The 12549-nt window shown below is 46.2% G+C and overlaps 1 protein-coding gene across 2 annotated transcripts in view; it reads right to left on the reverse strand.

Annotated features, from left to right (window-relative positions):
* Window positions 1-1412: 1412 nt before the first annotated feature.
* LOC144822568 (alpha-aspartyl dipeptidase-like) overlaps window positions 1413-12549 on the reverse strand; it is a 130004-nt gene continuing 118867 nt past the window's right edge. For both annotated transcript variants that reach the window (XM_078680251.1, XM_078680250.1), the window contains exon 9: window positions 1413-1949. In XM_078680251.1, coding sequence (XP_078536377.1) covers window positions 1886-1949 — 64 coding nt within the window. In that variant the 3' untranslated portion in view covers window positions 1413-1885. The remainder of the gene's footprint in view (window positions 1950-12549) is intronic.

Here is a 12549-nt window from a genome sequence, read left to right on the forward strand (position 1 = left end):
AATCTAAACATTCCTTCATGCTAGGTGAAATGTCCCAACAACCCACATGATGTGTACTGAGGCTTACGTACCCAAGTAGGGGTATTCTTTTGCACTCCCCAGCACTGTTGCGGACCCCTTACACTTGTCCGAGAGAAAATCTGGCCTACTTTGATGCCCCCTGCTAGGTGGACAAAATGTTCACCACCAGCCCCATTCTATTGAGTCAGCAACCCTTTTTGAACTCCCAGACACAAAAACATAGGGACTTATTTACAAGCCCCTTGCGCCAACGATGCATCACTTTTTATCACAATAAGTGACGCACCTACAGCGCAAGGAGCTTGTAAGTCCCATAGTGTGACGAAAAGGGACATAAGCAGAAACAAGGCAAGTTGGACAAGCTTGCGTTAGTTGCCCAGTCAGCTGGGGACATTGCACAGATTCAACAAGCTCATTACACTAAGGACCCAGAGGCAGCAGCTACCTCCACAGACATTACTTTAAAGACCACCACTGACACTCAAACAGCTTTGGATGGTTGGATTAGCAAATATTGCATTGATTTAGCACTGCTTCAGTGAAATATTCGCAGTGTCGAGGACAGTCCTTGAGGCAGAAGGCATGATCTCTGAATTAAAGGATGCTGTCAGAGAACTTAAGATAATCCCTAACCCACTGATGGGCTCATTTGATGACAGAGTCAACCATGCGTGGGACGGGCTCAGCTCCATATGGCGGCTTTCTCAGAGGAGCGGATCCTCACCCCAAAAAGGTCTCCCTGAAGCAAGACGGCTTACCCATGTGCCTACGCTCTCTGACTGACCACGGGGATTTTTCAGATCCGTTTAGAGATGCACTGTGCTTCTTGGCTTCTGGGTGTGGTGGCCAGCGTCCTATTCATGGTGCTGGGCTGCAGAATTGTTCTGGACAAAGAAACTTGCCTTGCTGAGCTTGTTGGAGATCTTGAATTACATTGTTCATGAACCTGGGGCTGCACCTTCCAAGAGGTCTATTCAAGCAACAGAAGCTCCTGACAGTGGGTATGTTGGCTCATGGCATAGATTGTAGGAGGGTGATGGAAGCCCGGTTATTGTGCTAGAGGTTCTTCTGGCAAACATGAGAAAATCATGAGACGTTAAGTCATGCATTTGAATGTATCTCTCCTGATCTGACTCGGAGCGGTGCCTCGTGGCTATATTGGGAGCTACTCCCTCTTTGTCTGGGGGTTTCTGGTGATGTTTTATACTGACTTTGGCCTCACAATGTCTACATGAAAGCATTGGGAAGGACGACTACAATGACCATGCAACATTACTGACTTCTTAATTTTTTTAAGCTTAAAAAGCCAATTAAATAATTTACAAAAATGAAAAGGATAATGTTTGAGTAAACCAACTGAATCATAAAATGTACTTGTATGTAAAGCAAAGGATGCTCATCTTATCAGATTTATTTGGGCATATGCACAAAAATAAAAGAAGTGGTGCAAACAGTTGAATACTAGCTGTCTACAAAGAACGGCAAACATGTCTAGGTTAGAATGTACTCTGCTCTGAGACTTATTGCAACTTGGCAGCTCAAAATGAGCGCTCAAAGTGATCATTGGCCAGACTCACTGCTTAAAAAGAACCTGTTCTTATGTTTGCAAGTGGTCTCTAGGTTTTGAAGATAGTGGTACTGCATGTAATGTTATGGGGTTTCTCAATAACCATAGCATGAAACGACACCCTACATGATTAGTACGAGTACAGCGGGGGGAATGGGAGAAATTTGAATGCCCAGTTAACAACTTCTAGTATGTGACGTCAGTGAGCACTGAGTGATGTCCAGGCTTTCTTCCTGCAGATGTCTTTGTCTTTAAAGCGGACTGTGTGCATCAGCGTTGCATTAAATTCTGCTCCATCTAAGAATCCATCAGGAGGAAACTGAAATCCTCTCCAGGCTTATATTCTGTTGGTGCTTTACCCCTAGATAAGAGAAAGAGAAAATATTTTTTTTTAGGTTTAAATCACTTTATTGATTTTCACAAAGAAAACCAAATACAAAAACTACATTTGTAACATTGGGGTCGCTCCTTGCTAAAATAAAATCTGCAGTGCCTACCGTAATCCGATACCCTCTGATGCCAAAAGTGGAAAAAGAGACACATTATTTCATAGTTTCCACTGTCCAGTACAAAAAACGAGGGCCAGACATAACAATGCCCTACTACATGTAAGTATAGTTGTCTTTAATTAGTTTAACTATATATCACTGTTGCCATCATCCAACAATGTATAATCCCCAAACACTGCAATTTAGAAAATGTCGACAATGTGCTTTGAAATTTAAGATTTAATTAAATGGATTTTGCATAATTCATGTGAGATGAACTACTGACTGTGCGCAAAGAATGGCTAAACCAAACTGGCATATTGGTCCTCTCCCCCCGAATGAATTAAATCTATTATTCCACGTCAGTAATGAAAGATTAGTAAAATTCTTTTAAAGGTGAAGAATAGTTCATTGGATTGGCAAAAGCTTTCCTGCCATTTCACTGGGAATCATTACACTGTTAGGTACGTTTTGCTACTTTACATCTGCACTGTGGTACTGTGCAGATATTGTTTTTAAAATTTGAAATGTATGTGATGCAATGTATATGTATTTATATGGCCGTATATACATATAAGAAGGATATATATATATATATGCGGATATATATGTTAGACATTTGTGAAATAGTATACAGTTAAAAATGTAATTAGTTATTTTAATATTTTTTATATTTATAGTTACATTTAAAAAAAGCTTAGTTACATTAATAGCAATGAATGCAGCACGTAAATTACTTTTTATTATTTCTAAATATATAATTATGTTTTAAAATGTATGTTAAGCATTAACTAATTTATAATTAATTGTATAATTAAGGTTTGTGGGAGTGGGGAGTTATTTGGAAGACGAGGATTTTTAAGGTTCAGAGGTGGGTGGTGATTTAGAGGAGAGGAGAGTTTAGGGTTCAGGAGTGGGTAGTGACTATGGGGAAAGGGTTTTTTTTAATTTAAGGGATGGGTAATGTTTTGTGTGGGACAAGTGGATTTGTAGGTATCAGCGTTGGGTAGGGATTCCGGGGGTGGTAAGGGTTTTTTAGTCTTCAGTTGTGGATAGTGTTACAGGGTAAGAGTTTTGTATGGTTGAGGTATAAGGGTTTTTGGGACTCGGGTATGTAGTGATTCAAGATGTAAGTTTTGTTTTTTTGTGATTTGGGGAAGTTAGTGATTTGGGGGTAAAGTGTTTTTCTAGGTTACATCGGATGGATAGAGTAGTAAAAAAAATAAAAGTTATAGGCTAATGTGTATTTTATTAATATTTATATGTTACATATGCAGAATTTAAAATTAAATACCTGCACTATTGAGTCAAATGTAAATTAATTAACTATTTTATTCTATAGACTTATTTATCTGTAATACATTTTAGCAGTACTTTTTAAATATTGTCAATCAAAATAAATCAAAGTATTCAATTTAAACATATTTAAACTGGAAGCATAATTGAAATGATTAAAAACGCAGTGTGTATGGGTGATACTTCTAAAAAGCACTGAGCTCCTTAAACAATGTGAAGTAAAGCCATCACTTTCGATGTGATGAACCAACATGTAACACCCTAGATTTGAGTTGAAATGGCTGTTACTTCCACGTCCCTCGTCCCTCTCACTAACCCAATCTATTTCAGTCAAGGCAGCTTATGCTTGGAATGCCCTCCCCCTCCCGCTTAGAGCCTCTCCAACCATCACTGTCTTCAAAAAAGATCTTAAGACCTATCTTTTTAATGCTCCACTATAACAGACGTACTCAAATGTTCGAGGCAGAACTACTCACCGCGCCAGGATACCCCATGGTAATGGAGCGCGTTATAAAAGTTTTTTTAAAATAAATAAATAAATTACGCAATGAGGCCCCTGTGCCTCATAGACACACCCACTACCAAAATTAAAAGGCACCGCCTCCTCCACAACACCTGTTCTTTTGTGTCTGTAGACATGGTGGGGTGAGTGTGGCGCACTCGCTCCAGTGTTGGTTTAGTTATTTATTTTTTCTCACATTGACGTGTCTGATGTTGCCTTTTCGTTGCACAACGCGGGGTGTTGGTTCCAGCTGCGCCTCCTTTTGTTGGGTGTATGTTCTGGTTCGGGCACGCAGTGCGGTGCTCCGGTGTTCGTGAAGATCCTGTTTCTGTCCGCACTGTGCTGGCAGTCTTGGAGGCCGGCTTCTTCATTCTCCTCTGGCTGTCCTTTCGGGTAAGAGGGGGAGTGGGTCTGCTTGGGAACAGTGGATCCGGGCTCCTCCCTCGTTCCATTTCTTGCCGGGTCGGAGGTCTGCGCTGGCTTGTGGGCATGTGCCAGTGCTAGGAAGTCGGTTTCCTTCTCAGCAGGGAGGTGTTACCAGTGTTTTGGTGCATTCTTTGGTTGCCTGCATGTTTTTGCCTTGACCAGAGGTCAGCGGTGCCTTCCTCCGCTCAGGGTGGGCATGGCCTGCGGTCTAGGCTGATTCAGCCGGCTGGAGGTTTGCTGTGCCTTTCTCCAGCCGGGGTGTGTGTCTGCCTGTGTGCTGGACGCACAGCGGGCAGTTGGGGGCTCTGCCGCAGCACATGCCTCGGTGGCTGCTTTGCGGATCCTACAGGCAGGATGCGTTTTCTCGTGCACTGAGTGTGCGCTTGTTGGTCTGCGGCAGATCTCTGTTCCTGCCAACGCAGCTGCAGGGGTCGGCTGCGCAGTTTTGGCATCTCCCAGCCTGCTGGTTCCTTATTGGAACTCACGGGGGTGCCTGTCCCCTTTCTTTTTTAGGTCACGCCTGAGCCAGCACAAGCGCTGCACTAGCGAGACTTTTAGCAAGTGGGCTTCAAAAAGCTGACCACAGCTTTTTGTGTGGCCTAGAGCGTCCGGTTACGCGCACAGTTACGAGCACAGACGCCATCTGGCTTTCCTGTCTCGTCATGGCTCGTTAAGTGCATCGCTCGCGGGCACCCTTACAGCCCACGATCACTTTCACGGCCACGCGACCAAAGCTTGTTTTTATTTCCTTTCAGCACGACTCCTCGCTCGCACCTCTGCCTGTCATTGCTTCCGTCCTTCCAGCTCCTGTCACTCCATCTGAGCACACTAGCTTAGAGTAATGGGCATCGCTTTTAAGCAATGCTTGTTTTACCGGAGCGCCACGCTATAACTTTTAAATAGTCTCCGTACCCCCCCCTTCCTTCCCCCACTGCTCAGACGCCCGCAAGGCAGGCGCTGTCTTAATTAAAGAAATCTGGTCTCATACTTACATGCTTTAATAGCGGCCATGCGTCTCGTTTTGTGCAGCTCACCCAACTTGTTTATTTATTTATTTACATCATGCTAAATAACGGAGGCCACGGGTCTCGTTGCACGTGACTCACCCAACACATTTTTTAAATTACATGCTAAATAATGGCAGCCACATGTCTCGTGCAAGGCTCAAGCAACTCTTTTTCAAAAATATTTTTATTGATATGCTAAATAATGGCTGCACGTCTCATTGCGCGCAGCTCACCTAACTCATTTTAAATTTTTTTTATTTACATGCTAAATAATGGCAGCAGTGCATCTCGTTGTGCGCGGCTCACCCAACTTGTTTATTTTTATTTACATGCTAAATAATGGCAGCACGCATTTCATTGCACGCGACTCACCCAACTTGTAACAACTGCACTCTTCCTGGTGGGAAAAAATGTGTCTCTCTTGTATCTGGGTGAAGTAGAATCCCCTGCAGACGATCTCTCGGTTACAAAAACTTTCCTTCACACTGTCTGCGTGGATACGACCCCCACCTATCCTTCAAACAACACCTGGGAAAAGAGCTCCCACCTACCTTGATGTGCTGAAGTACCCGTGCCGCATCTTGCGGCCGTCTCCCCAGCATGGCACACCAGCAGGTGACCAGTTCGCAAAAGGCCCTAATGCTGGAGCTCACGTCCATGCAGGAGGAGCCAGTCAAAGGTTTCAGCATCAGTGGAGAAGTGTGGCTCAATGGTTAGAGCGGCAGACCCTGATGCAGAGGTCTAGCCCGGGACCAGGGTTCAATTCCCCGCCTCTGTGGGTCTTGGGCTAAAAAATTCCACGGACCTGATAATTCTCGCCTCGGTGCCTATTCCAATCATGGAGTCCCACTCTGCAACTCTGGGCAATAGCTTGCTTAATCTCCACAACGGCCCCCACAACGCTAAGGATGCCTGGCCTCCACCTTGGGGGTGCCCAGGAGTGGACACCTCACAGGGAAAGCCAGGATGGGTTCCACAGCGGTATTCGTACAAGCGCCTTGAGACCCTTGCGGGTGAGTAGTGCGCTATACAAGTATCAATTTACATTTTACCCTTGTGTGTCCCTACTGCGCTGTTGCACGCTCATGGCACAGGGTAGCAGTCACAAACCGCGCCGTACCACTGGCGTAACTGGTGTTAAAATAGGGATTACAAACATGGGGATTACAAGTCCAAATCTTTACTTAAAGCACAGTAGTATGTGCCTTTAAAGATCGCCCTCACTGTCTCATTAATATTGGCGAATTCCACCGTTAAAAATGTAAAACACAGCTTCACTTATTTATTGCATAAAGAATTCTTATTGACCTAAATCCCTAGTACTAGGATTTGTTTACTTTAGTTGATGGTTTCATGTTTGACTACTCTCTTGATATAACTTTGCACTGTATCTTTCTTTGACTTCCTAGTAAAACACACTTTATGGTTGAGGTGATGTTTGCCAACTAACTTTCTGTTGCCCCAGTTACATTACAAACATATCTGGAATCGTGCCTATGGTTTAAAAAAGAAAATACACATTAACAAATGTTCACAAACAAACTTTGGATTTTCCATGCCATTCTTAAAACAGACAACAAACTCTTGACTCTTTCTCCTTTCCTCACCTGTATTGTTCTCATCCACGTCCCCAGTTCCACAGCTACATTTGGTAGGGTTTTGCTTACATCTGTCCGGCAGTGTGTACTATAATTTTATCGGATAGGTAGTTTGAGTTTCAATATATTTTCACATTTTCATTTGTCTCAAACTCCAGCACCATCATCACTGTCCCAGAAATAGTGAAAAGTATTTCTGAAACAAAATTACCTACTGGCGGTCGCCAGTAGGTAGTTATAGTTAGGACCTATTACCCATAGGAAATCCGCAACATTCTATTTCCCATAGGACCTTTAGCCGCAGCCCGAACTGCGGAACGGAATTACACCAAATTTGGCAAAGAGGTAGTCCTTGGTTCAGACTCGTGCCTTTGGCTTATTTGGTGTAAATCCGTTCAGTAGTTCCTGAGAAAATGACAGTTACATTCATTCATATATCTATATATATCTATGGGCTCGGAGGGTCCGCGTACCCTAAGCGCAGCCTGCACGCACCCTGCCGTGCACGAGCTGTATTTGAATTGGCTGTTAACACTCCAAATCAGGAAGTGTTGGCAGCCAGCTAGTGTCTCGGTAGAACCGAGCCACGCGCCATGGGTCCCCGGGGCCTTGAAGTGGCCTGAGGAGGGGGGCTATTCAGCCCCCCTCCATAAAAAAAGATAAAAGTAATTGGCCATGCACCGGGGGATGGGGTCCCGGGGCCCAGAAACGGCCACGGGAGGGGGGCCACGTAGCCCCCTTCCCATACAAAAATGAAACAAAATTATATTTGGGGGTCAGGCCCTGGGGGATGGGGGTCCCCAGGGCCCAAAAAAAAGTTAAAGGCCACACAGCCCCCTTTCAATTTTTTTTTTATTAAAAAGACTCGATCATCCCTAGGTCCCGCCCCCTCACAAACACACTCTGCAAACTGCCCTGGGGCGCGTTTTAAATTGGGTAAGTAATTCCCCTGCAATACTGGGGGTCCCTGGGGGCCAACTAGCCCACCAGGTACCTCCAGTAAGCGCCACAGGGCTGCGTTGCAGAGAGGTGCTCCAAGCCATGCCCCTTTTTACACCTATCTGCAATGCAGCCTTGTGGCGCTTACTGGAGGTACCTGGTGGGCTAGTTGGACCCCAGGGATCCCCAGTATTGAAGGGGAATTAATTCCCCAACTTAAAACACGCCACGGGGCGCGTTTGCACAGTGGTGAAGGGAGGGGGCGGGCCTGAGTTCACATGTGTGCAAACACACCCTGTGGCGCGGTTTAAGTTGGGGAATTAATTCCTTGTCAATTCTGAGGGTCCCTGGGGGCCAACTAGCCCACCAGGTACCTCTAGTAAGTGCCACAGAGCTGCTTTGCAGAGTGTTGTAAAAAGGGGCATGGCCTCTGAACCTCCCTGCAACGCAGCCCCCTGGCGCATACTAGAGGTACCTGGTGAGATGTCATCAGTGATGTCACTGACCATGTCATGAATGATGTAATATGTGACATCATCAGCAGTGGATTGCAGGCGCGCGAGTTATAGTTAGTATAATATAATAGTATATATATACTATATATAAGTATATATATATATATATAGTATATAATATATATATATAGTATAACTAACTATAACGGGGGGATTTCAAAGGTTTTGTACGAGTGAAATGTCCAACTAACTAAAACACCCCTAAAACTTATGGTTTTTTCAGTGAATTTCTAAGGTTTTTTTAAATGGTAATTCCTAACTATAACTTGTCTGAAACTTATGGCTTTTTCAGTGAATATTTTTAAAGCCTAAGTAATGTTCTCAAACCGAAAAATTATCTTAATAGCAACCACGGTTCCTGTGGTGTGTAGCCCCTCATCCTGAAACTGAAGTTACTAGTATAGTTTTTTTTCTTGCAGGGTGAATACTTCCATAATATGCCTCAAAACAATGAAACTTGTAGAAAGAGTCAACATTGGGTACCAACTATTGTGATTCAAAGTGTCCTTAAACATGCTCCAAAATCCACATTAGAAAGTGTTTGTAGAGCTGGACAGTAGTTCAGTCTCATGTTTTGTTCTGCTGGCTGTCAATGGCAATTTGTTAAATTTGACAGGTAAATTTTGCATTTTAGAGCTTCATATTGCATCACATAGGAAAGCAATTTGACCTCTTTTACTTAAGTGGCTCCAATCTAAGCATTACATGTGAGCGCCGTGCCCTTGCAGGCCCCTGCTAACCAAACGACTGTCTTGTGCTGGCAATGTGGAAAGTTGCTTAGGAGAAGTAAGGCTGGCAGTACCTGTTCCTCTTTTACTGCCAGCCTTGCTTCTTGTAAGCAAAGACTATAAGTGCAGGTTCTCAAAACACATAAATAAAAGGCATTGTCATATACAATGCCAATAGCTCAAACTCTTGTAAACGCGAGACCTATTGCAAATGCTTGTTTCTATGGCCAGAGCTGCGGTCTTGTGTATCCTGTGGCCCACATCTGATTCTTTTTGCGGTGCGACAGGCTTCTCCCTGACTTTGTGCTGGTTTTGTTCTCCCGGCCGGAGATCTGCTGTGCATTTCTCCGGTGGGGTGTTGTTGCTAACGTTCGGCTTCCCTCTCAGTGGTGTTCTGGGGGAGTGGGCGGGTGCTGGCCTGTTTGTTTAGTGCACCAATGTATGGTGCTTTGTTTGGCTCCTGGCGGTGCGGTCGCCTCATGCAGTGATCTGGTTTTCATCCAGCTGGGAGGCTGATATGCCTTCTCCGACCTGTGTGGACGTTTGGGGCCTTGGACCTCTAGTGTCAGCACTTTTTCCTGTGGTGCTTTTCTGTCTGTTCTGTACGGGCCCACTTGCGGCCCTCTGCTGTTGTTCCCTGCGTCAGGCTCCTGTCCCTTGATGGGGCTTGGCTGTCTGAGTCCTGCCACTGCTGTTTGTGCGGGCTAGCTCCTACTGAGGTTTGTCGGCATCTGGTCTTTGTTGTCTGTTGCCTCTAGGGGTGGGTACCTGGCCCTTCGGCTGGTCCACCCTGACTCTCCTGCTCTTTTCTGTTTTCAGAGGTTACGCAGGGTCGGGCCTGGTTAGTACCCTCAAGGTGGTCATGTCTTCCCGTTTCTGGTGATGCTCTGGTCCATGTGCAGATTCGGCTAAGCAGTGGTTCCTGGGTTTTGGGGCCTCCTTAGCCTTTGGGCTATCCCCCAGGTTGTCGATGCGCTTAGGAGCGGTGCTCTGGCTGCTGCTGTGACTGGTTAGGCACCTTGGTGCAGGTGCTGCTACCTTTTTGGCCCTTCTGTTTCGGGTGGACATGGTGGCTGACACTATGGCAATACCAACCTGAAAGAACCTGATCTTGCTTGGCCTCTCGGCCTCTGTGTTGGGGGTCTGTTGGATGCGAATGCAGTGTTCCTTTCTGTTGGCCCCTCAGTTCCCCTTGTTTAGACGTCCTTTTTAGGTCTCGGCTAGTAACGCGCTGAAAGCGCGTTCTCGCCAGAGAACTATTGTCGGCGTCTCAGCAGTCTGAGAACACCGAAGTGAGACAAGACCTGGCCGCGCGCAGCGTTTTCCCATAGGATAACGTTGTGCGCGCGGCCAGGTCTTGTCTCCACAGCAGTTAATGCAGCCCGGATCGCGTTGCGCGCCTCTCTGGAATGCAGGGGGAGTCTGCAGAGAGGCGCGCGGCGCGTGAGCTTGTGTTTTCACTCCAGCGCGCATTCCTTTCTCAGACCCGGTCCCTGTTCTGTCCTGCTGGAGCCCCTGCGCCTATCCGGGGAGTAGTCCACTCACTGACTGCTGAGTTTCTTGCCTGTGCATGGTCCTTCTCCCTGCTTGCTGACAGCCCACCTCAGCGCTGCTTGCTGAACGGCCACTCTGCCTCCTAAGCACCCACGCACTACACGACCTGCCTAATAAGCGTGAGCTCGCGGCTTCTTTAGCTCCCGCTCACTGCCTGATCGCCTACTCACTGCATTCTGAATGGCCACGCACTATCTGATGAGCTTGTGCACACTGCATGTTGAGCCTTCTCTCCCTGCCTGCTGTGCTGAACTCACTACCTCTTCTAAATGCTTCCTGAACATCCAGTCTGTCGGGCACGTGATTGACTCAACCCCATCCCAAAACACCTTACAGATGCACGCGCTAGTCGGCAGCTCTCTCTCCACTCGTCCACGCCGGCCCATCTTTGCTGGGACATCTTACAAATAAGACCCCCAGGTGAGCCCTCTTGGCTCTTCACTCTGTGTGCGAGGAAAGCTGTTCATAGTCTCTGCTGGTCAGGGTATGCGCCTCTAGCCGTGGGCTCTCGGCTGTGACCCAGGAGCAGCTCTCCTCACTGGGCTCCGCATCAGGATGTGGTTCATGGCTTTACTCGGCTGGCACAGCAGTGGTGGAGGGCCCAGTTGGCCTGGTGGTGCCTCTGCTGTGCTATAAAGCAAATTGACAACATAGCTCAGAGTTGTGCCTGTCTAGTCTGCAGTGGCTGCCAGTAGTGGGGTCAGTGCATAGGCGTTCGCCTCATATATCTGCACATCACAGGTCCGGATCAATGCTTCATCTTTGAGGCCGAGTAACAGAATACCATTGAGGTAGCATAATCTACTAATGGGTTACAAACGTATACAACCCTGGCAGCAAGCGCAATGAGGAATTCAAACCAGGCATATTATGAAAACAGGCCTACTGAACACAAAACGTGTAAAAAAAACACCATCATACTTCAATGGATGACAAGGCAGCTTAGCTGGTTAATCTGCTACAAAGCCTTGCTTGTAGCCTGTCACTGGTTACGGTTCTAGTGGAATAGATGCAGCCCTTCACCTATCTGAGGTTGATAAAATGAGTCACATGAAGATGAGGAATGGTGTACAGCAGGGTCAGACTGGGACAAAAAATAGGACTGAGCACCTATTAGCGAACCACATAGCTGAAAAAAGAAGCCTACATTTTCAAATCAAGCCTGTTTTGAGCTTGTAAAGTCACGCTGCACGATAATCTTGCAAGGCGTGTGAGAGAACTTCATGTATTTGTGTTTACAGTTTTTTTTAATTATTTTACTTTACATAGTTTTATCAACAAACATAAAAACAATTACCGTTACCATAAAACATGAGCACATTGTAGGAAGGTGCATCAGTACAAGAAATCACATCAGTACAGTAAGCTGCAGGCAATGGTTATGGTAATATCAGGTCTGGAAGCGGTGCGTGAGCTTGTTTTTTCACTCCAGCGCGCATTCCTTTCTCAGACCCGGTCCCTGTTCCGTCCTGCTGGAGCCCCCACGCCTATCCGGGGAGTAGATGCAGACGAGGGGCTGGAGAGAGCTCCCCCCCCTAGGCTTCAGGGATAAGAGAGAGGAAGGTTGCTGCTATGCCCCACTACCAAAAGGCTGGAAGGATGCCCTCTTCTCAGGGACCTTTTATCCGTCGGAAAGTATCATGTCTTTCCTACGCAATTGCAGAGAGCGTTCATTTTCAGGAGAATAAAGCAAATCAACAAACGTAATAGTGTGCATGCCGGATGTGTGAAAGACTAGTTATTTTTCCTGCTGCTTCTGCTTAATTTATGCCTCTGTTGTCCTGTTCTTGTTTTTGCCCCATTCTGCTGCCTTTTGTTTACCCCTCTTGCCTTCTGTACCCCAGTAATCTCCCGCCTCTGCTCCCCTGCGAAGATTGAAATACTGCACCAGTACTGGGAGATGTACGA

This window comes from Lissotriton helveticus, chromosome 3_1 (assembly GCF_964261635.1).
Source record: "Lissotriton helveticus chromosome 3_1, aLisHel1.1, whole genome shotgun sequence".
In the NCBI taxonomy this organism is placed as follows: Eukaryota; Metazoa; Chordata; class Amphibia; order Caudata; family Salamandridae; genus Lissotriton; species Lissotriton helveticus.